Raw genomic sequence first — 21,972 nt, 5'->3', positions numbered from 1 at the left:
TGGTGGCAATGCCAGGCCACAGTGGGGACAACGCCAGGCCACGTGGCCATGGTGGCAATGCCAGGCCTTGGGGGACAATGACAGACCATGGTGAGGACACCACCAGGCCACGTGGCTTTGGTGGCAATGCCAGGCCATGGGGGACAGCGTCAGGCCCAGCTGGGGACACCACCAGGCCACGTGGCTTTGGTGGCAATGCCAGGCCACAGTGGGGACAATGCCAGGCCACGTGGCCATGGTGGCAATGGGCAATGTCAAGCCATGGGGTGGGGACACCACCAGGTCACATGGCCGTGGTGGCAATGCCAGGCCATGGGGTGGGGACACCGCCAGGCCACGGTGGCAATGCCAGGCCTGGGGGGACGTGGCGGGGCCCCGGCCCACGCGCCCTCTCGCCGCGGCAGCTGCGGGACCTGCGCCACGAGAACGTCAACCTCTTCCTGGGCTTCTTCCACGACTGCGGCATCTTCGCCATCGTCTCGGAGCACTGCTCCCGCGGCAGCCTCGAGGACCTGCTGCGCAACGAGGACATGAAGCTTGACTGGATGTTCAAGTCCTCCCTCCTCCTCGACCTCATCAAGGTGATGGAGGAGCCTGGTCTGCTGGGAGGTGGCGGTGGCCGTGGTGGTGGTGGCCATGGCGGTGCTCAGGGGGGGTTGTGGTGGTGGTGGCCATGGTGGTGGCTGTGGTGATGATCATGGTGGCCTTGGTGGTGGTGACCATGGTGGTGCTCATGGGGTTGTGGTGGTGGTGGTGGCCATGGTGGTGCTCAGGGGGGGTTGTGGTGGTGGTAACCATGGGGGTGGCCGTGGTGGTGGTGGCCATGGTGGTGGCCATGGTGGTGGCTGTGGTGATGATCATGGTGGCCATGGTGGTGATGGCCATGGCGGTGCTCAGGGGGTTGTAGTGGTGGTGGCCATGGCGGTGATGATGGCCGTGGTGGCAATGATGGCCGGGGTGGTGACGGTGGCCAGGGTGGTGACGGTGGCCAGGGTGGTGATGATGGCCGTGGTGGTGATGATGGCCAGGGTGGTGACGGTGGCCAGGGTGGTGACGGTGGCCAGGGTGGTGATGATGGCCGTGGTGGTGATGATGGCCAGGGTGGTGATGATGGCCGGGGTGGTGATGGTGGCCAGGGTGGTGATGGTGGCCTTGGTGGTGTTGATGATGGCCATGGTGGTGGTGATGATGGTGGTGGCCATGGCGGCACTCTGGGGTGGCCGTGGGGTGGCCGGGCGCCCCGTGGGTGCCGGCGGGTGCCGACGGGTGGCCCCGGCGCAGGGCGTGCGCTACCTGCACCACCGCGACGTGGTCCACGGGCGCCTCAAGTCGCGCAACTGCGTGGTGGACGGGCGCTTCGTGCTCAAGGTCACCGACCACGGCTTCAACCAGCTGCTCGAGGCCCAGCGGCTGGCGGCCCGCCCCCCCAGCCCCACGGTGAGGGCGGGGCTTCCCGGCGGGGGCGGGGCCTCCGGGGGAGGGGGGGAGGTTGGGCCTCCGGGAGCTTCTGGGAGGGGGGGGTGGGGCCTCTGCAGGGGGTGGGGCCTGCAGGGGGTGGGGCCTCTTCAGGGGGCGGGGCCTCTGGGGGAGCAGGGCTGGGGGGAGGTAGGGCCGCTGGGGTGGGGCAGGGGGCGGGGCCTGCAGGAGGGGCGGGGCTGCTGAGGAGGAGGGGTCTTTGTGGGGGTGGGCCTCTGGGGGTGGGGGTTCTGGGAGGGGGCGGGGTCTCTGCAGGGGGCGGAGCCTCTGGGCCCTTGGGGTGGGGCTGAGGGGGTGGGGCCTGCAGAAGGGGCGGGGCTTTTGGAGGGTGGAGCAGCAGGGTGGGGTTTTGGGGGTGGAACCTCAGGGCGGGGCCTCTTGGCTGGGGGCGGGGCCTCCTGAGGTAGGGTCACCTGGGGGTGGGGCCTCTGGGGTGGGGGTGGGACCTTGAGCTGGTGTGGGCGGGCCTCTGAGCTGGGTGTAGCTGCTGGGGTGGGGGGGTGGGGCTGAAACTGGGGAGGGGGTGGGGCCCCGGGATGGGGGTGGAGCTAAGGGCCCAAGCTGTGTGTGTGACCTCCAATTCGGTTCTTAGGGGCGGGGCTTATGCCAGCTGGGGGCGGGGCCTCGGGGACAGGCAAGGGCAGGGGCTTGGGGGGCGGGGCCTCAGCGTGGCAGGGGGCGTGTCCGTGGCAGGGGGCGGGGCCAGGAGGGTGGGGAGTCCACAGTGGGGCGTGGCCTGCCCGCGGCGGGGGCGTGCCCATGGTGGCCCCGCCCCCCGCCCCCCAGAGCGGCTGTGGACGGCGCCGGAGCTGCTGCGCGAGCCGGCGCTGGAGCGGCGCGGCACCACGCGGGGCGACGTCTACAGCGTCGCCATCATCATGCAGGAGGTGATCTGCCGCGGCGCCCCCTACTGCTGCCTCGGCATGGCCGCCGCAGGTACCGCCCCCGTCGCCCCGGCAACGGCCTCGTGCCCGCCCGCGGCCCCGCCCCGTCACCCCGGCAACGGCCTCGCCCTCGCTAACGGCCGCCCCGTCACCCTGGCAACGGCTTCGCGCCTAGCCCGGTCACCCCGGCAACGGCCTCGTGCCCGCCCGCGGCCCCGCCCCGTCGCCCTCACCCGGTCACCCCGGCAACGGCCTCGCCCTCGCTAACGGCCGCCCTGTCACGCCGGCAACGGCTTCGCGCCTGCCCGGTCACCCCGGCAACGGCCTCGCGCCCTCCCGCGGCCCCGCCCCGTCGCCCTAGCAACGGCCTCGCGCCCACCCGGTCACCCCAGCAACGGCCTCGCCCTCGCTAACGGCCGCCCTGTCACGCCGGCAACGGCCTCGCGCCTGCCCGCGGCCCCGCCCCGTCGCCCTAGCAACGGCCTCGCGCCTAGGGCCCCGCCCTTGCTAACGGCTGCCCGGTCACCCCGGCGACGGCTCCCAGTCACGCCAGTGACGGTCCCCAGTATCCCCAGTAACAGCCCCCAGTCGCACCAGTACTGGCCTCCCAGTCATGCCAGTCATGCCAGTACCAGCCTCCCAGTCATGCTGGTCACACCAGTACGGGCCTCCCAGTCACACCAGTCACACCAGTACGACCTTCCCAGTCACGCCAGTCATGCCGGTACTGGCCTCCCAGTCATGCCAGTCATGCCAGTCATGCCAGTATGGGCCTCCCCGTCCCACCAGTACGGGCCTCCCAGTAACACCAGTTATGCCTGTAACACTGGTCACACCAGTCACACCAGTACCAAATGCCCCCTGGTCCTGTCAGCCTGCCCCTGGGACCCCCATTGACCCCCCTGGGCCCCCCAAACACCCCTGGGACCCTCCAAACACCCCTGAGACCCCCTAGTGACACACCTAGGACACCCTCAAACACCCCAAGACCACCCTAGGACCTACAGCCACCCCTGGGACCTCCCACTGACACCCCCAGGACCTCCCAACCACCCCTGGGACCCCCCAAATACCCCCAGCCCCCCAACAGGCCGGCTGCCCTCTCTGGGCCTGGCCCTTCCCCAGCTGCCCCTGTGCCTCGGTTTCCCCAGAGATCATCCAGAAGGTGGAGAAGCCGCCGCCGTTGTGCCGGCCCTCGGTGTCGCTGGACCAGGCGCCCCTCGAGTGCATCCAGCTGATGAAGCAGTGCTGGAGCGAGCAGCCCGAGCGGCGCCCCACCATCGACCAGATCTTTGACCAGGTCGGTCAGGTGTGCGGGGCCACCTCGTGGGCTCTTGGAGGTGATATGGACCTGAACCATGGGAGTATGGGGCCACCTCGTGGTCTCTATGAGGTGATACGGGCCTGAGCCATGGACTTGGGGGCGTATGGGGCCACCTCATGGTCTCTATGGGGTGATATGGGCCTCACCTATGGACATCAGGACATATGGAGCCACCTCGTGGGCTCTTGGAGGTGATATGGACCTGAACCATGGGAGTACGGGGCCACCTCGTGGTCTCTATGAGGTGATACGGGCCTGAGCCATGGACTTGGGGGCGTATGGGGCCACCTCATGGTCTCTATGGGGTGATATGGGCCTCACCTATGGACATCAGGACATATGGAGCCACCTCGTGGGCTCTTGGAGGTGATATGGACCTGAACCATGGGAGTACGGGGCCACCTCGTGGTCTCTATGGGGTGATATGGGCCTGACCCATGGACACCAGGGCGTATGGGGCCACCTCGTGGTCTCTATGGGGTGATATGGGCCTCACCTATGGACACCAGGACATATGGAGCCACCTCGTGGTCTCTTCGTAGTGATATGGACCTGACCCATGGGAGTATGGGGCTACCTCATGGTCTCTATGGGCTGATATGGGCCTCACCCATGGACACCAGGCCCTACGTGGCCGGCTCCTGAGCTCTCCAGGCCAGAGCAGGTCTGGAGGCATGGGAAGGGTTGGGGGGCACCCGAGTGGTTCCGTCCCCCCAACCCCATCTCCCTCTTGCCCCCGGGGCAGTTCAAGAGCATCAACAAGGGCCGGAAGACGAACATCATCGACTCCATGCTGCGCATGCTGGAGCAGTACTCCAGCAACCTGGAGGACCTCATCCGCGAGCGCACTGAGGAGCTGGAGATCGAGAAGCAGAAGACCGACAAGCTCCTCACCCAGATGCTGCCCCCGTGGGTCCCTGAGGGCTGAGGAGGGTGGCCGTGGCCGTGGGGGGCAGGTTGGGGCTTGTCGTGGTCCATTGACCCCATGTGGGTCCATGGGGCAGGAGGGGGTAGTCATGGCCGTGGAGCGCAGGTTGAGGTTGGCCATGGTCCATTGACCCCATCCAGGTCCCCTGAGATGGGGCATCAAGATCTGGTCCCCATCCCTGTGGTCCCCATGGCCGTGGTTGGTCAGTGGCTGAAGGTCTGCATGGGACAAGAGAGTGTCCCTTGGAGGTGGTGGGGAGAGACTTGGGACCCCCCTGGACACCCCGTAGCACTGGTGGCCTTGCGGGGACACCTGGGAGTCCCCGCTGAGCCCCGATGTCCCCCTGTGTCACTGCAGGTCGGTGGCCGAGGCGCTGAAGATGGGCACCCCTGTGGAGCCCGAGTACTTTGAGGAGGTGACGCTCTACTTCAGCGACATCGTGGGCTTCACCACCATCTCGGCCATGAGCGAGCCCATCGAGGTGGTCGACCTCCTCAACGACCTCTACACCCTCTTTGACGCCATCATCGGCGCCCATGACGTCTACAAGGTGACGGGGCCACCGCGGGGCACCAGTGGCCATGGCCCCATGGGACGTGGCTGTGCTTTGGCCACCTCACCCTGCAAACGTGGGACGTGGCCACCAAATGGACATGGTTGGGAGCCCACGTGGTCCTTAGTGACATCTGTAAGGTGACCTGGCCGCCCTGTGGCACTGGTGGCCCTGTGGGACCTGCCGGAGCTTTGCCACCTCACCCCAAAAACATGGGACGTGACCACCAACCAGACGTGGCTGGTGGACCCATGCTCCTTAATGACCCATCTATAAGGTGACACAGCTGCCTGGTGGCCCCAAGGGACATGCCCATGCCATGGCCACCTCCATCCTTGTCCCCCCTACAAACCAGGGCTGTGGCCACCCTCGGTCATGGCCAGCCTGGACCGTGGCCCAATGGGATCCTGGCGGGCGGGAGCACCCCCCCCCGGCGACGTGGCCCGTGTCCCCCCTCCGCAGGTGGAGACCATCGGGGACGCCTACATGGTGGCCTCGGGGCTGCCCAAGCGCAACGGGAAGCGCCACGCCGGCGAGATCGCCAACATGTCCCTCGACATCCTCAGCGCCGTCGGCACCTTCAAGATGCGCCACATGCCCGAGGTGCCCGTGCGCATCCGCATCGGCCTCCACTCCGGTAAGGCCACGCCCCCTCCCCTGGGCACGCCCTCCCCCCCCACGTTTGGACACGCCCCCTTCCGGCCACGCCGGGCCTGGTCGCATCCTCCGCTTGGCCAACGCTCAACTCGGTCAACGCTTGACGTGGCTGACGTTCGAGATGGCCGACGCTCTTCAGTCACGGTCCCCTGACACGCCCCCTCGAGGCCACGCCCCCTCGTGGCCAAGCCCAGTCCTGGCCCCGCCCCATATTGGCCCCGCCCCACCCCTCTATGTCACCCCTTGGCCAACACTCAACATGGCTGATGCTCTTTGGCCACAATCCCCAGATGCACCAATCCTGGCCACCACCAGCCCATGGACACGCCCCCTTTGTGGCCACGCCCACATAATGGCCACACCTGTCGTTGACCACGCCCAAACCCTGCCCCGCCCACTATTGGCCCCACCCTGCCCGGCCACATCACCCCTTGGCCAACACCCAACTTGACCAATGCTCTATGGCCGTGGTCCCCCAACAGCCCCTCATGGCCACGCCCCCTAAGTGGCCCCACCCCTTCATGGCCACACCTATTCGGGGGGGTCACACCCAGCTCTGGCCCCGCCCCTTCTCGGTCCCGCCCCGCCCGGGCCACCTCACCCCTCGGCCAACGCTCAACTTGGCCAACGCTCTTCAGCCGCACTGCCCCCTCACCCCCTCCTGGCCCTGCCCCCTACCGGCTCCTCCCCCTCGGTGGCCACACCCCTAGGTGGCCCCGCCCACCTCGGAGCCCCGCCCCCAACCCCGCAGGGCCCTGCGTGGCCGGCGTCGTGGGCCTCACCATGCCGCGCTACTGCCTCTTCGGCGACACCGTCAACACGGCCTCCCGCATGGAGTCCACCGGCCTGCGTGAGTCCCGGCGGCGCGCGCACGCGTGTGTGTGTGTGTCCCCCCCGCGCACGCGTGTGCGTGTCCCCTCCCTGCACACACGTGTGCGCCCCCCGCACGCGCACGCGTCCCCCCCAGCCAGTTGTGGGGGGGATTCGGGGACGTGGGACGCGGGTGGGACGGGTGGAGACGCGGTGGGATGCGGGGACACGGGGCGGCACGGGGGGACACGTTGGGGGACATGCAGGGGGACATGGGGGGACACGGGGGAGGTCGCAGGGGACATGGGGGGACACAGGGGAGGTCGCAGGGGACATGGGGGGACACAGGGGTGACAAGAGGGGCCATGGGGCTGACACGGGACATGGGGGACATGGAGGACATGGGACACAGGAGGACCTAGGGGACATGGGGGACATGTGAGGACATGGAGGGACGTGGTAGGACAAAGGGGGCAGCAGGGGGACATGGGAGCACCCAGGAGGACACAGGAGGACACTGGGTGACACAGGGTGACCCGAGAGGACCTGGGAAGACCCGGGGTGACACAAGAGGCCGCAGGGTGACCCAAGGTGACATGGGAGGACCCAGGAGGATCTGGAAGGCCATGGGGTGACCCAGGATGACATGGGAGGAGCCAGGAGGATCTGGGAGGCCACGGGGTGACCCAGGATGACATGGGAGGACCCAGGAGGATCTGGGAGGCCACGGGGTGACCCAGGAGGCCACGGGGTGACCTGGGAGGTCCTGGAAGTTCCCGGGAGAACCTAGGGGGACCCGGGAAGATCCGGAGGGACATGGAGAGATGCGGGGGGACCCGGGAGGACCTGGGGAGATCCGGAGGGACACGAGGAGATCCAGGGGGACCCAGGGGGGACCCGGGGGACCGGGTGTCCCCGGGTGCCCACGCTGACGGCCCGCGGCAGCCTACCGCATCCACGTGAGCGTCCGCACCGTCACCATCCTCCGCGCGCTCAAGGAGGGCTTCAAGGTCGAGACCCGGGGCAAGACGGAGCTCAAGGTGCCCCCGACCGTCCCCAGCTGCCCCCGACTGCCCCCAGCTGCCCCCAACTGCCCTCAATTGTCCCCAGCTGCCCCGACTGTCCCCAGCTGTCCCCTGACTGTCCCCAGCTGCCTCCAACTGCCCCCGACTGCCCTTGATTGTCCCCAGCTGCCCCCAGCTGTCCCCGACTGTCCCCTTCCCCAACTGCCCTTGATTGTCCCCAGCTGCCCCCTGACTGTCCCCAGCTGCCCCAGCTGTCCCCGACTGTCCCCAACTGCCCTTGATTGTCCCCAGCTGCCCCCTGACTGTCCCCAGCTGCCCCCAGCTGCCTCGACTGTCCCCAACTGCCCCCAGCTGTCCCCCAACTGCCCCCAACTGTCCCTAACTGACCCCAGCTGTCCCAACTGCCCCCCGACTGTACCCAGCTGCCTCCAACTGCCCCCAACTGCCCCCCTGGACTGCTCCCCAACTGCCCCCCGACTGCTCCTCAACTGTCCCCAGCTGCCTCCAGCTGCCCCCGACTGTCCCCAACTGCCCCCAGCTATCCCAACTGCCCCTGACTGACCCTAACTGCCCCAACTGCCCCCGACTGTCCCTAACTGCCCCCAACTGCCCCCGACTGTCCCTAACTGCCCCAGCTGTCCCGACTGTCCCCAACTGGCCCCCAGCTAATCCCCAACTGCCCCCGACTGTCCCCAACTACCCCCAGCTGTCCCCAGCTGCCTCCAACTGCCCCCAGCTGCCCCCCAACTGTTCCCCAACTCCTTATTGCCCCCCCATTAACCTCTTATTGTCCCCCGACCCCTTTCTGCCCCTCTTACCCCCCTTATTGCCCCTCCTGATCCCCTTATTGCCCTCTGCCTCCTTATTGCCCCCTTATTGCCCCTGATCCCCTTCTGCCCTCTTATCCTGCTTATTGCCCCTCTTACCCCCCTTATTGCCCCTCCTGATCCCCTTATTGTGCCTCTGCCCCCTTATTGCCCCCCTTATTGCCCCTGATCCCTTCCTGCCCCTCCTACCCGCTTATTGCCCCTCTTACTGCCCCTCCTGATCCTTTTATTGCCCCTCTTACCCCCCTTATTGCCCCTCTACCCCTTATTGCCCCCCTTATTGCCCCCGATCCCCTTCCTTCCCCTCCTACCCCACTTATTGCCCCTCTTACCCCCCTTCTTGCCCCTCCTGATCCTTTTATTGCCCCCCTGCCCCCTCTTATTGCCCCCCCGGGGCTGACGTTTCTCGTCCCGGCACAGGGCAAAGGCGTGGAGGACACGTACTGGCTCGTGGGCCGGGAGGGCTTCACCAAGCCCATCCCCACCCCCCCGGACCTGCTGCCCGGGTGAGCCGGACGCCTGGGCCCCTGGGCTGGGTGAGGGGGTGGGTGGGGGGCGCCCGGACGCCTGGGCCCCTGGAGGGAGCAGCAGGACACTTGGGTCCCCTTGGGGGAGGATATGACGCCCGGACGCCTGGGTCCCCTGGGGGTTGGCGGGGAGGGAATAGGGGTCCCCGGACGCCTGGGTCCCTCCCGGACGCGTGGGACCCTCCCGGATGCCTGGGTCCCTTCCGGACTTCTGGGTCCCTGCTGTCCCCAGCGCCAGCAACCACGGCATCAGCCTGGACGAGATCCCGCCCGGAGCGGCGCCGCAAGCTGGAGAAGGCCCGGCCAGGGCAGGTGCCCAAAATAGCCGCGGGCTGAGGTGAGCCCGCCCCCTTGCGGGCCCCGCCCCCCTGCGGGCCCCGCCCACGTCACTCAGGCCCCACCCACATCACCCAGGCCCCACCCAGGCCGGTCTGGACTCGCCCTCCCCAACCCCCTGGCAGCTCCTCTCTAGCTCCACCCACTCCCCCAGCCCCCTTCTGGCCACGCCCACACAATCCAGCCCACGCCCACTCCTCCTGGACACGCCCACATGAGTCAGTCCCCTCCCCCCTCTGGCTGGGCTTGCCAGGCCATGCCCACATCTCCGGGACACATCCATTCCACCAAAGCCCCTCCCACTCCTGCCTGGCCCCTCCCACTCCATCCAGGCCCTGCCTGGCTTGAGCAAGCTCCACCCACTCCCACCAGACCACACCCACTCCCCACAGGCCCCCACCCCTTCTGGCCAGGCTCCGCCCCCTGCCTGGCTGAGCCAATCCTGGCCACTTTGGGACTCCCCCTACCCTGGCCTGGGGGTATTTGCATCTCATTAATATGCATGGAGCAGGCCCCGCCTCCTTATGGGGGGTGGTTGGTCCCTCCTGGCTATAGAGCCAGCCAAAGGCAGGCCTGAAGGGCTGGTGCCACTCTAGCACCCTACCCACTTCTCTATGGTTTGCCCATGCCTCCCAGCCTCTGTAGAGTCCTCCAGACCATCGAGATGGGGCTAGAACAGCCCCCAGAGACACTCTGTGCCTTCATGATGCCTTGCTCTCTATGGTTCACAGGGGCCAGCCAGAGCTGCCAGGATTTGGAGTCCTCCAGACCATAGAGACCTGTCCCAGGGTGACCTCCATAGAGCCACTCTGTGCCTGTGTGTGGCCCTTCTCCATGGTCACAGAGCACATCTCCAGCACAGAGGGCTTGAAGTCCTCCAGACCACAGAGGTGGGGCTAGAGGGCCCCTTGCCAGAGCCACTCTGCACCTCCATGGAACCCTGCTTGGTGGCCCCCCACTGTGAGCATAGAGACTGCTGAGCTGCAGCTAGAGTGACCCCTCTGCAGAGCCACTCTGCACCTCCCCCTGCCCCCCCCCCCACTCTATGGTCCCCCCTCCTGGCTCCCTCACCACCATAGAGAGAGAAGGGCAGGCCCAGAGTGGCGGCCCAGCGTGTGCCCCAGGGCATTGTGGGACTTCGGCCAACGAGCCCGCTGCATCATGGGACGCTGGCTGACCTCCGGACCTGCTGCGGCTGCTGCTGGCCCCAGGGCATGATGGGAGCCGGGTCAGCCTGGGCCTGTGCTTCACCTCCACCAGGGCATCATGGGAAGGCAGCCCTCGGCCCAGGGGCATGATGGGACACAGAGGGGCCCTCCAGCCTCTCCCCCACGGGGGGGGGAAAAAAATCCATCTGGCAGTCAAAAAATCCCCCCTTAAAGGGATTTCCCCCTTCTTAAGGGGCAGAACCGGCAGCTGGGGGAGGGGTGGACACAGGTTTTTTTGTCCAGGGAGGCAAAATACTCTTAAAGGGGCGGGACTGCATGGTCCAATGGGGAGTATTTGTCTGCCGACAAAAAAAAGGCTCTTAAAGGAGCGAGGACCTGCCCACAGAGCCAATAGTTGTCTGTAGACAGAAAACCGGTCTTAAAGGGATGGTGACGGGGCTGGGGGGCAAAAAAAGGAGGAGACTTAAAGGGGCGGTGGGGGGGGCAGCTTCTTAAAGGGACGGGTGCTCCCAGGAGGGGCCCAGGGCTCTTCAAGGGGTGGGGGCGGCCATGTTGGATGACCCCTGACCCCAGGCGGGGCCAAGGGCGCATCTTAAAGGGACGGCTGGCTGCTGGCTTTTTTTAGGCGCGATGTCGGTACCTCGCTCTGCGTTTAAAGGGGCGGGGGGGTGTCGTCGTCGTTTCCCCCCCCCCAACCCGCCATTTTGTGTCCCCCCCACCCACCCCCAATAAACTGTTCTTAAAGGGATGATTGCGTCAGCCATCTTGTCATGACCCTCCAGAATATTTGTCTGTAGATGAAAAATCTCAGCTTAAAGGGATGGTCTGGGCCCCCACCCCACCCCCACCAAGGATTATTTGTCCGTGGACAAAAACGCGTTTCCTCTTAAAGGGGCGTGCCAAGGCGGCCATCTTGTTCTTGCACCTAGGGGACATGTGGTTTGGGGTCTGGGTCCTTTTTGGGGTGTCCCAGAGGTTTCGGGGTCCACATCCTTTTTGGGGGGGATCAGACCAGTTTTAGGGTCCAGGTCCTTTTGGGGTGTCGCACCAGTTTTGGGGTCCCATCCGGGTCCTTTCAGGGTGTCCCAGTGTTTTGGGGGGTCCACATCCTTTTTGGGGGGATCACAGCGGTTTCGGGTCCAGATCCTCTTCGGGGCGTCCCAGCAGTTTCAGGGTCCCATCTGGGTCCTTTTTGGGGGGGATCACAGCAGTTTCAGGGTCCAGATCCTTTCTGGAGCATCCAGCAGTTTCGGGTCCCATCTGGGTCCTTGGTCCTTTTGGGGGATCACAGCAGTTCCGGGGTCCAGATCCTTTTTGGGGCGTCCCAGCGGTTTCGGGGCTCCATCTGGGTCCCTTTTTGGGGGGGATCACAGCAGTTTTGGGGTCCAGATCCTCTTCGGGGCGTCCCAGCAGTTTCGGGGTCCCATCCGGGTCCTTTTGGGGGGATCACAGCAGTTCCGGGGTCCAGATCCTTTTTGGGGCGTCCAGAGGTTTCGGGGTCCCATCCGGGTCCCTTTCGGGGGGGATCCCAGCGGTTTCGGGGTCCAGACCCTTTTCAGGGCATCCCAGCGGTTTCGGGGTCCCATCTGGGTCCTTTCGGGGGGGATCCCAGCAGTTTCGGGGTCCCATCCGGGTCCCTTTTCGGGGGGATCCCAGCGGTTTTGGGGTCCAGATCCTCTTCGGGGCGTCCCAGAGGTTTCGGGGGTCCCATCCGGGTCCCTTTTCGGGGGGGATCCAGCGGTTTCGGGGTGCCGTCGGGCTCCTTTCCGGGGCGTCACAGCCTTTTCCTCTTGCACCCCAAGACGACGACCAGCAGCAGGAGCTCGGTGGCGGCCGGGAGGACGCTGCGGGCGGGAGGACACACAAGAAGGGGGGTATCGGGGGGGGTTTGGGGTGCGGGGGCAGGTTTTGGGGTGCAGGGGGGCCCCCCGAAAGCCGGCACCCACCTGCCGGCGCCCAGGACGCCCCAGTAGGCGCCGCAGCCCCAGCGCTCGAAGAGGAAGAAGCCGAGGGCCAAGGTGGCGCCGCCGTGAGCCGTCGCCGCTGGCCGGGGCCGTCGGGGAAAACGCGGCCGTTTTTGGGGGGCCCCCCCCCGACCCCCCCCCCCAAAAATCTGGCTGGGGAGGGGGGGGGAAGGACCCCCCAAAAGTTGGGGGGGGAGGGATACCCAGAGCCCCCCCCCCAAATCCCTGGGAGGGACCCCAAAAGCTCCCCCCCCTCCCCCAAATCCCTGGGAGAGGCCAGGGATCCCCCCAAAACCTCTTCCAGGGTCCCCCAAACTCCTGGGATCAGGCGGGGACCCCCCAAAATCCCCCCAAAATCCCTGGGAGGGACCCCAAAAGCCCCAAATGTCTGGGATCAGGCTGGGACCCCCCTAAAGCCCCCCCCAAACCCTCCCCAAATCCCTGGGAATGTGGTTGGGACCCCCCAAAATCCCCCCTAAAATCCCTGGGAGAGGCCATGGACCCCCCCCAAATCCCTGGGATCAGGCTGGGACCCCCCCCCAAAAAAGCCCAAATCCCTGGGAGGGACCCCAAAAGCCCCAAATCCCTGGGATCAGGCTGGGATCCCCCCTAAAAGCCCCCCCCAAATCCCTGGGAGAGACCAGGAACCCCCCAAAACCACTTCCAGGGTCCCCCAAATCCCTGGGAGAGGCCAGGGACCCCCCCCAAAACCCTAGGAGGGACCTAAAATCCCCCCCGATCCCTGGGGTCGGGCTGGGACCCCCCCAAATCCCCCCCAAATTGCTGGGAATGTGGTGGGGACCCCCCCAAAAGCCCCGGTAAAATGCTGGGAGAGGCCAGGGACCCCCCCAAAACCCCTCCCAGGGACCCCCAAATTCCTGGGAAGGACCCCGAAAGCCCCCCCAAATCGCTGGGAGCAGGCAGGGACCCCCCAAAATCCCCCCCAAATCCCGGGGAATGTGGTGGGACCCCCCACGCCCCCCCCAGAGCCCCCCAAATCCCTAGGAGGGACCCCAAAAATCTGCCCCCCTCAGATCCCTGGGAACAGGCTGGAAAGCCCAGGTTTCGGGGTGTCCCTGTTTTCTGGGTGCCCCCAGGTTTTGGGGTGTCCCCAGCTTCAGGGGTGCCCTGGTTTTGGGGGTGTCCCAGTTTTGGGGTGCCCTGTGTTCAGGGGTGTCCCCAGTTGGGGGGTGCCCCGGTTTGGGGGTGTCCTGGTTGGGGGTGTCCCTGGGCTCGGGGGTGTCCCTGGTTTTGGGGTGTCCCCATTTTTGGGGTGTCTTGGCTTTGGGGGTGCCAGTTCGGGGGTGTCTCCGTTTTTGGGGTGTCCCTGGGTTCAGGGTGTCCCTGTTTTTGGAGTGTCCCTGGGTTTTGGGGTGTCCCGGTTCGGGGGTGTCCTGTGTTCAGGGGTGTCCCTGGGTTTTGGGGTGTCCCGGTTTTGGGGGTGCACGGTTCAGGGGTGTCCCCTGTTTCGCGGTGTCCCTGTTTGGGGTGTCCCGGTTCGGGGGTGTCCCCAGTTTGGGGGTGTCCCCTGTTTTGGGGTGTCCCTGGGTTCAGGGTGTCCCGTGGGTTCGGGGTGTCCCTGGTTTTGGGGTGTCCCGGTTTGGGGGTGTCCCTGGGTTCAGAGTGTCCCTGGTTTTGGGGTGTCCCTGGGTTCGGGGTTGTCCCGGTTTTGGGGGTGCCCAGTTCGGGGGTGTCCCTGGGTTTTGGGGGTGCCCAGTTCGGGGGTGTCCCTGGTTTTGGGGTGTCCCGGTTGGAGGGTGTCACAGTTCGGGGGTGTCCCTGGGTTTGGGGGTGCCCGGTTCAGGGGGTGTCCTCGGTTTGGGGGTGTCCTAGGTTTTGGGGGTGTCCCTGGGTTTTGGGTGTCCCTGGGTTCAGGGTGTCCCCTGGGTTTGGGGTGTCCCCGGTTGGGGGGTGTCCCGGTTGGGGGGTGTCCCGGTTTGGGGGTGTCCCGGTTTTGGGGTGTCCCGGTTCGGGGGTGTCCCCGTTTTTGGGGTGTCCCCGCGGTTTGGGGGGGGGGCGCGGCGGCAGGATACAGAGCAGGGCCTGGGGCGGGTGGAACATGGAGACGCCGGCGAAGAAGCCGCCGAGCTCCAGCGCCAGCAGCGCCACCGTCGTCCCCAGCGCCACCAGCAGCCTGGGGGGGGGACACGGGGGGACGTGGGGGGGTCACGGGGGGGGGACACGGGGGGGGGCACGGGGGGGGGGGGGGCAGGACGTGGGGACCCCCCCGGGGAAGGAGCCGCCGAGCTCCAGCGCCAGCAGCGCCACCGTCGTCCCCAGCACCACCAGCAGCCTGGGGGGGACACGGGGGGGTCACGTGGGGGGGACACGGGGGGGGACACGGGGGGGGGACACGTGGGTGGGGGGGCAGGACGTGGGGACCCCCCCGGGGAAGGAGCCGCCGAGCTCCAGCGCCAGCAGCGCCACCGTCGTCCCCAGCGCCACCAGCAGCCTGGGGGGACACGGGGGGACGTGGGGGGGTCACGGGGGGGGGACACGGGGGGGGGACACGTGGGGGGGGGCAGGACGTGGGGACCCCCCCGGGAAGGAGCCGCCGAGCTCCAGCGCCAGCAGCAGCCTGGGGGGGGGGGACCACGGGGGGGGTCATGGGGGACATGGGGGGGGACACAGGAGGGGGGACACGGGGGGGCCGGGGGGGGACGTGGGGGACCCGGGGGGGGCCCTGAGGGGGGTGGCAGGGGGACACGGGAGGGGACGGTGGGGGGGATGCAGGGGTGATGGGGGGGGACATGCTGGGGGGGGTCCCACGGGTGCCCCGGGGGGGGGGGGGTCAGTGTCCCGGGGCGGGGGGGGGGCATTGGGGTCCCAAGGAGGGTGACAGTCCCCGGGGGGCGGGGGGGGGGGGGTCAGGGTCCCCACGGGGGGGGGCCGGGATCCCATGGGTGCCCCCGGGGGGGGGGTGTCGGGGGTCCCCGGGGGGGGGGTGTTTTGGGGTCCCAGGGAGGGTCCCAGTCCCCACGGGGGGGGGGGGTTGGGTTCCCACGGAGGGGGGGGGTCCCGTGGGTGCCCCCACGCGGTGGGGGGGGGGGAGGGGGGGGTCTCACTCGGTGTCCGCCCGGGCGTACTCCTCCGGCGCGAACTCCAGCGGCAGCGAAGCCAGGACGTGGGGCTCCTGGGGGGGGGGGGCCCAGGCGTCCGGGAGGCCGCCCCAACCCCCCCTCGACCCCCCCGGGGGGGCCCAGGCGTCCGGGACCCCCCCCCAACCCCCCCTTCACCCCCCCCAGGGGCCCAGGCGTCCGGGAGCCCCCTCAACCCCACCCCCCCCTCCCCCCCCCCGAAGGGCCCAGGCGTCCGGGAGCCGCCCCCCAACCCCCCCTTCACCCCCCCCGGGGGGGCCCAGGCGTCCGGGTGTGCGCCTGGCGTGTTCAGGGACACGCGTGGTGGCGCGGGTGGCATGGCGAGGCGTGTGACGAGGCGTGTGTGTGCGGCGTGCCCACGCGTGTGCGTGGCGGGATGAGGCGTGCGCTTGGCGTGTGCGTGGCGTGTGCGAGGTCTGTGGCGTGCCAAGGCGTGCGTGTGGCACGTGCTTGGCGTGTTCTTGGCATGTGTGAGGTGTGTGTGGTGTGTCCAGGCGTGCGTGTGGCGCGCCGAGGCATGCGCGTGGTGTGTCCTTAGCGTGTTCTTGGCATGACGAGGCGTGTCCTTGGCGTGTGCGTGGCGTGTGCGTGGCGTGTGCGTGGCGTGTGCTCACCCGGGCCCAGAGGATGGTGAGGACGGCGACGAGATGGGCCGTGAGGGCCAGGAACCGGGCCGGCACCAGGACCCCCAGCGACGCCATCGGGGCCTGGCGGGGGTGGGGGGGGCACAGAGGGTCACGTGGGGACGGTGACCCCCCCCCCGGCTCCCCTCCCCCACCGTGGGGCACCCCCGAAACCCTCCCCCACCCCCAGGGCCCCCCCCCAGCCTTTGGGAACCCCCCGGACCCCCCCCAGGGCTTGTCCCCCTCCCCAGTGACACCCCCAGGCTCTTGTCCCCCCCCCAGGGCCCCCCCCCAGCCTTTGGGAACCCCCCCAGGCCCCCCCCAGGGCCCCCCCCCAGGCTCTTGTCCCCCCCCAGTGACCCCCCAGGCCATTGTCCCCCCCAGGGGCCCCCCCAGGCTCTTGTTCCCCCCCCCAGGGCCCCCCCCAGGCCCATGGTCCCCCCCCAAGCCCTGCCCCCTCCCCACAGGACCCCCCCAGCCCCCCCGCGCCCCCCCCAAGGCCTGACCCCCCCCCCGCGACCCCCCCCCCCCCAGCCCCCGGCCCCGCGCACCCCTGCAGGCGCCGCAGGCTCCACGGCCGCGCTAGGCCTCGCGTCGCCGGGGCAACGGCGCGAGCCCCGCCCCCGGGGGGGGCCGCCAGCGCCTGCGCCTGCGCGGCGGCGAGGGGCGGGGCGAGGGGCGGGGCGAGAGGGGCGGGGCGAGAGCAGCAGCAGTGAGGAGCAGGGCGAGGAGCAGGGCGAGGGGCGGGGCGAGGGGCGGGGCGAGAGCGGCAGGGGCTAGGGGTGGGGCGAGGGTGGGGAAAGGGGCGGGGCGAGGAACAGGGCGAGGGCGGGGCGAGGGGCGGGGGCGAGAGCGGCAGCAGTGAGGAGCAGGGCGAGGGGCGGGGCGAGGGGCGGGGCGAGAGCGGCAGCAGCAAGGGGCGAGGGGCGGGGCGAGGGGCGGGGCGAGAGGTAGGCGCGAGTGTGAGTGTGACGTGCACCTCCCACAGGGACCCCCTTAGGGCCCCCCTGCCCCATAGGAACCCCCATAGGAACCCCCATAGGGACCCCCCTGCCCCATAGGTATCCCCCCCCCATGAAGACCCACCCCACAGGGACTCTGCACACCTGCCCTATAGGGGCCCCCCATAGGGACCCTCTGGGGGGGGGGAGGAACGTCTCTAGGGACCTGCACACCCATATGGACTGCCCCATAAGGACCCCAGGCACCTTGCCCTATAGGGGCCTCCCCTAGGGACCCCCCCTCATAGGGACCTAGCACACACTGCCCTATAGAAACCCCCCCCCATAGGAATCACCCCCCATAGGGACCCTACACACCTTGCCCTATAGGGCCCCCCCCCATACAGACCCTCCATAGGGCCCCCCCTGCCCTATAGGGACCCCCCCCATAGGGATCCCCTATAGGGACCCACCTGGCCTGCCCTATATGGACTGCCCCATAGGAACCCTGGACACCTTGTCCTATATGGACCCCCATAGGGACCCCCCCCCCATAGGGACCAGGCACAGCCCACCCTATAGAGACCCCCCCATAGGGGTACACCCCAACCTATAGGGACCCCACCCATAGGGACCCCCCCATAGGGACCAGGCACACCCTGCCCTATAGGGACCCTTGTTGTCATATAGGGCTGCGCCGGGGAGTCCATAGGTGACCGGGGGGGGGATGCTGCGGGGTCTCCTATAGGGTCCCCTGCCGACGCCCGAAGGAGCCAGGCACCACCAGGATGCCTCAAATTCTGTATTTAAATTGTGGGTTTTTCCCCCAGAAATCCAGGAAAAAAAAGGGAGCAGAGGATACAAATTACAGGAAAGGGGGTCAAAAAAAAGTGATAATAACCAAAAAAAAGCTATTTCCCCCCCCACCCCTTTTCCCACCCCTTTTCCCCCCCAATTTTGCAGCCAGGGCTGGCCGGGCCCCCAAGGCTTCGCCTGTAGCAGGGGGAAAAGTGTTACCGGAGCCCCAAAATTCCCTTTATTCACCCCAAAAGCAACCTGGGAGCCCCGAGCCGCCCCCACGATCATCCTCCCCCCCCTCCCCGAGCCCTTCCCAGTTCTCCAGTTCCCAGCCAGGACTGGATTCCCCTCAGGGAGGAAGGAGCCTCCGGGACCTGGGCAGCATTTTGGGGCAGAAACCCTCAATTTGGGAAATTTGAATTAACGCCGGGGCTGGGGTGAAATAGGGGCAGCTCCGGGGCGGGAAATCCCTCGTCCTCCCAGTATACCAGTAAAAACCCCTCCTTCCTCCCAGTATACCAGTAAAAAAAAGCCTTCCTTCCAGTATACCAGTAAAAAAAAAGCCTTCCTCCAGTATACCAGTAAAAAACCCTCCTTCCTCCCAGCATACCAGTAACAAAACCCTTTTTCCCAGTATACCAGTAAAAAAACCTTCATCCTCCCAGTATACCAGTTAAAAACTGCCATCCTCCCAGTATACCAGTGAATAAGCCCCTTCTTCCCAGTATACTAGCAAAAGCCCCCCCTTCTCCCAGTATACCAGTTAAAACCACCTGCCTCCCAGTATACCAGTTAAAAAACGACTTCTCCCAGTATACCAGCAAAAGCAAACGCCGTTTTCCAGTAGACCAGTCAAAAACCCACCTTCCTCCCAGTACACCAGGGAAAAAGCGCCTCACGCCCAGTACAGCCGCCACCGTCCCAGTATCCCAGTCGGAAAGCCGTGTCCTCCAGTATGCCGGTGAAAAGGGGCCTTCCTCCAGTCTGCCGGTTAAAACCCTCCTGTTCTCCCAGTATACCAGTAGTGAAGTTTGGTCCTCCCAGTACACCAGTTAAACCCCCCGTCCGCCCAGTAGACCAGTTAAAAGCTGCCTTCCTCCCAGTATACCAGTTCAAATATCCTGTTCTCCCAGTAGACCAGTTCAAATTCACCTTTCTCCCAGTATACCAGTAAAAAAGGGCCCGTTTTTCTAGTAGACCAGTTTAAAAAGGCCATTCTCCCAGTAGACCAGTTCAAATTCCAGTTCTCCCAGTAGACCAGTAAAAAAGGGCCCATTCTCCCAGTAGACCAGTTCAAATTCACCTTTCTCCCAGTATACCAGTTTAAAAGGGCCTATTCTCCCAGTAGACCAGTTCAAATTCCCAGTTCTTCCAGCATACCAGTCAAAAAGGGCCTTTCTCCCAGTAGACCAGTTCAAATTCCCAGCTCTCCCAGTAGACCAGTTGAAGCCCCTCCCCCAGGACCCCTGCCCCCCCCGTGGCCCCACCCCCCGCCCCCCTCACCCCGCCCCCCCTCCCCAGGCGCCCGGGGGGTCATGGCCAGGGTCTCCAGACGTGCCGGGGCGGCCCCGGCAGCCCCCCAGCCCCGGCCCGGCCCCCCTTGGAGCACCGGCGCCCTGAGTCCTCGTGGGGCGGGGCCATGGCCGACGCGGGTGTCATGGCCGACGCGGGTGTCATGGCCGACGCCATGGTTGGGCCCGAGACTAGGCCCGAGACTAGGCCCGAAACTAGGCCTCAGACTAGGCCCCAGACTAGGCCCCAGACTAGGCCCCAGACTAGGCCCCAGACCAGGCCCCAGACCAGGCCCGTAACCATGGCAACCGGGGCACAAGGGGCCATTTCCATGGCAACCAGGGCTGTCGCCAGGACAACCGGGGTCATCGCCGGGGCAACCGAGGCCGTCACCAGGGCAACTGGGGCCGTCACCGCTGTCAGGCCTGTGAGTAGGCCCGAGAGCAGGCCGGTACCGTGGTAACTGGGGCTGTCGCCGGGGCAACCCGGGCTGTCTCCAGGGTAACCGGGGCTGTCTCCGGAGCACCGGGGGCCATCGCCGGGGCAACCGGAGCCATCACCGGGGCAACGGGGGCCATAGCCGTTGTCAGGCCTGCGAGCAAGCCCGAGACCAGGCCTGTAACCATGGTAACCGGGGCAAGCAGGGCCATCTCCAGGGCAACCGGGGCTGTCTCTAGGGCACCGGGGGTTGTTGCCGGGGTAACCAGGGCCGTCTCCAGGGCAACCGGCGCCATCGCCGGGGCAACGGGGGCCATTGCGGCTGTCAGGCCTGTGAGTAGACCCCAGAGCAGGCCTGTGACCGCGGTAACCGGGGCAAGCGGGGTCGTCTCCGGGGCAACCAAGGCCATCGCCAGGGCGCCGGGGGTTGTCGCCAGGGCAATGGGGGCCGTCTCCGGGGCAACGGGGGCCGTTGCCGCACCCGGGGCCGCCCTCGGGCCTGGGCCTAGGCCCCAGCGTAGGCCCGTAACCGGGGTAACCGGGCCCGTAAGCGGGGTAACCGGGGGAGACGGGACAGGCGGAGCCGGCCCGCGGCGGGGGCGGGGCCAGTCCGGAGCGGCCCGGGGATGAGCGGGGGGGCCGGGGGGCGTCCGTGGGGCCGGCGTCCGTGGGGCCGGCGGCCTGGAGGAAGCGGGCGGCGCGGGCCAGGCATTCCGGTAGCCGCTGCGGTAGCGCCGCAGGAACAGCTCCGCCGTCGCCGAGGGCTCTGTGGCGGAGAGAGACACCGTGAGGGCCCGCGCCGCCCCCCCCCGGCCCCCCGCCCGGCCCCGCCACCCCGCGTCACCCCCCGCAGCGGCCACCCGGGAAGCCCCACGGGGTCCTGGGTGCCCCATGGGGGTGCGGGGCAGGATGTGGCCCCTGCACAACCCCATAGCAGCCACCCAAGAAGCCCCACCTGGGTCCTGGGTGCCCCACGGGGGTGCGGAGCAGGATGCGGCCCCTGCACAACCCCATAGCGGCCACCTGAGAAGCCCCATGGGGTCCTGGGTGCCCCACGGGGGTGTGGGGCAGGATGTGGCCCCTGCACAGCCCCATAGCAGCCACCCAAGAAGCCCCACCTGGGTCTTGGGTGCCCCATGGGGGTGCAGGGCAGGATGTGGCCCCTCCACAGCCCCATAGGAGCCGCCCAAGAAGCCCCACCAGGGTCCTGGGTGCCCCACGGGGGAGCAGGGCAGGATGCGGCCCCCGCACAACCCCACGGGAGCCACCCGAGAAGCCCATGGGGTGCTGGGTGCGGGCAGGGCGGGGGGAAACCGAGGCACGGACCTGAGGGGGGCTGCGCCCGCAGGAACTGCACTGTCTTCTGCAGGATCTCAGCCTTCTCCACCTTGGGTTTCGGAGGCGCTGGGTGGGGGTCGGGGGGAAGCGAGAGAGAGGCGGGGGGGACACATGTAACACCGCGACAGCCGCGATAGTGCCGCGATAGTCCCGCGGGGGGGGGCGATAATGGCCACAAAGCCGCGGTGCGGCAGTGAAAAAGCCTAAAGGGGAGGCGACAGGCGGGATAACGAGGCGCTAATGGCAACCAAGCCGCGATAACGAGGCGCTAACGGCAACCAAGCCGCGATAGAGCTGCGGTAGTACCGCGATAGTGCCGCTGGGGGGCGATAATGGCCAGAAAACTGCAGCTTAGCACTGAAAAAGGCTACAGGAGAAGCGACAAGCGGGATAACGAGGCGCTAATGGCAGGGGGGCCGCGATAGCGCCGCGATAGCGCCGCGATAGTCGCGATAGGGCCGCGATAGTCGCGATAGAGCCTCACCTCGTCGCGAGTGGCGGCGAGCAGCAGCAGCCGGAGCCGGTCCAGGCTGCGGTTCATGCGGTCGCGGCGGCGTTTTTCCATGAGCGGCTTCAGGAGCTGCCCGGGAGGGAGGAGGAGGAGGAGGAGGGAGAGGGACAGAGCCGGGGGCAGGAGGGAAGGCGGGATTCAGAGCCGGGCCGGGCCGGGGCACAACCGAGCCGAACCAAACCGGGCTGGGGATGAACCAGGCCAGACTGGGGTTGAACTGGGCTGAACTGGGA

General features: G+C 67.4%; 4 protein-coding genes across 4 annotated transcripts; 1 reads left to right on the top strand and 3 right to left on the bottom strand.

Annotated features, from left to right (window-relative positions):
• Positions 1-287: 287 nt before the first annotated feature.
• On the top strand, positions 288-10,313 carry LOC106487682 (retinal guanylyl cyclase 1-like). Its single transcript, XM_067317469.1, has 12 exons — positions 288-581; positions 1,282-1,437; positions 2,265-2,412; positions 3,512-3,660; positions 4,430-4,593; positions 4,970-5,162; positions 5,628-5,802; positions 6,574-6,672; positions 7,578-7,672; positions 8,905-8,990; positions 9,244-9,348; positions 10,079-10,313. The coding sequence occupies exons 1-12, from the start codon at positions 288-290 to the stop codon at positions 10,245-10,247; spliced, it is 1,833 nt and encodes a 610-aa protein (XP_067173570.1). The 3' UTR covers positions 10,248-10,313.
• Positions 10,314-12,080: 1,767 nt separating this feature from the next.
• On the bottom strand, positions 12,081-16,831 carry TMEM107 (transmembrane protein 107). Its single transcript, XM_067317467.1, has 6 exons — positions 16,753-16,831; positions 16,193-16,285; positions 15,546-15,613; positions 14,514-14,614; positions 12,463-12,559; positions 12,081-12,360 (listed from the first exon to the last, which is right to left on the bottom strand). Exons 2-6 carry the CDS (start codon positions 16,277-16,279, stop codon positions 12,291-12,293), a joined length of 423 nt encoding a protein of 140 aa, XP_067173568.1. The 5' UTR covers positions 16,280-16,285; positions 16,753-16,831; the 3' UTR covers positions 12,081-12,290.
• On the bottom strand, positions 13,090-14,468 carry LOC136996570 (salivary acidic proline-rich phosphoprotein 1/2-like; the record flags this gene model as incomplete). The annotated part of the gene is given in 3 exon segments (XM_067317465.1): positions 13,090-13,110; positions 13,459-14,008; positions 14,365-14,468. Coding segments are annotated over 3 exon segments (675 nt in total), but the record flags the coding sequence as incomplete, so codon positions are not given.
• Positions 16,832-19,717: 2,886 nt separating the features above from the next.
• Positions 19,718-21,808, bottom strand: LOC136996572 (calphotin-like; the record flags this gene model as incomplete). Its single annotated transcript, XM_067317468.1, has 3 exons — positions 19,718-20,656; positions 21,217-21,294; positions 21,713-21,808. Coding segments are annotated over 3 exons (959 nt in total), but the record flags the coding sequence as incomplete, so codon positions are not given.
• Positions 21,809-21,972: the final 164 nt, after the last annotated feature.

Source organism: Apteryx mantelli, unplaced genomic scaffold (genome assembly GCF_036417845.1).
Source record: "Apteryx mantelli isolate bAptMan1 unplaced genomic scaffold, bAptMan1.hap1 HAP1_SCAFFOLD_416, whole genome shotgun sequence".
NCBI lineage: Eukaryota > Metazoa > Chordata > Aves > Apterygiformes > Apterygidae > Apteryx > Apteryx mantelli.
The sequence above is the reverse complement of the archived record's forward strand: the minus strand, read 5'-3'. Positions and strand labels throughout refer to the sequence as shown.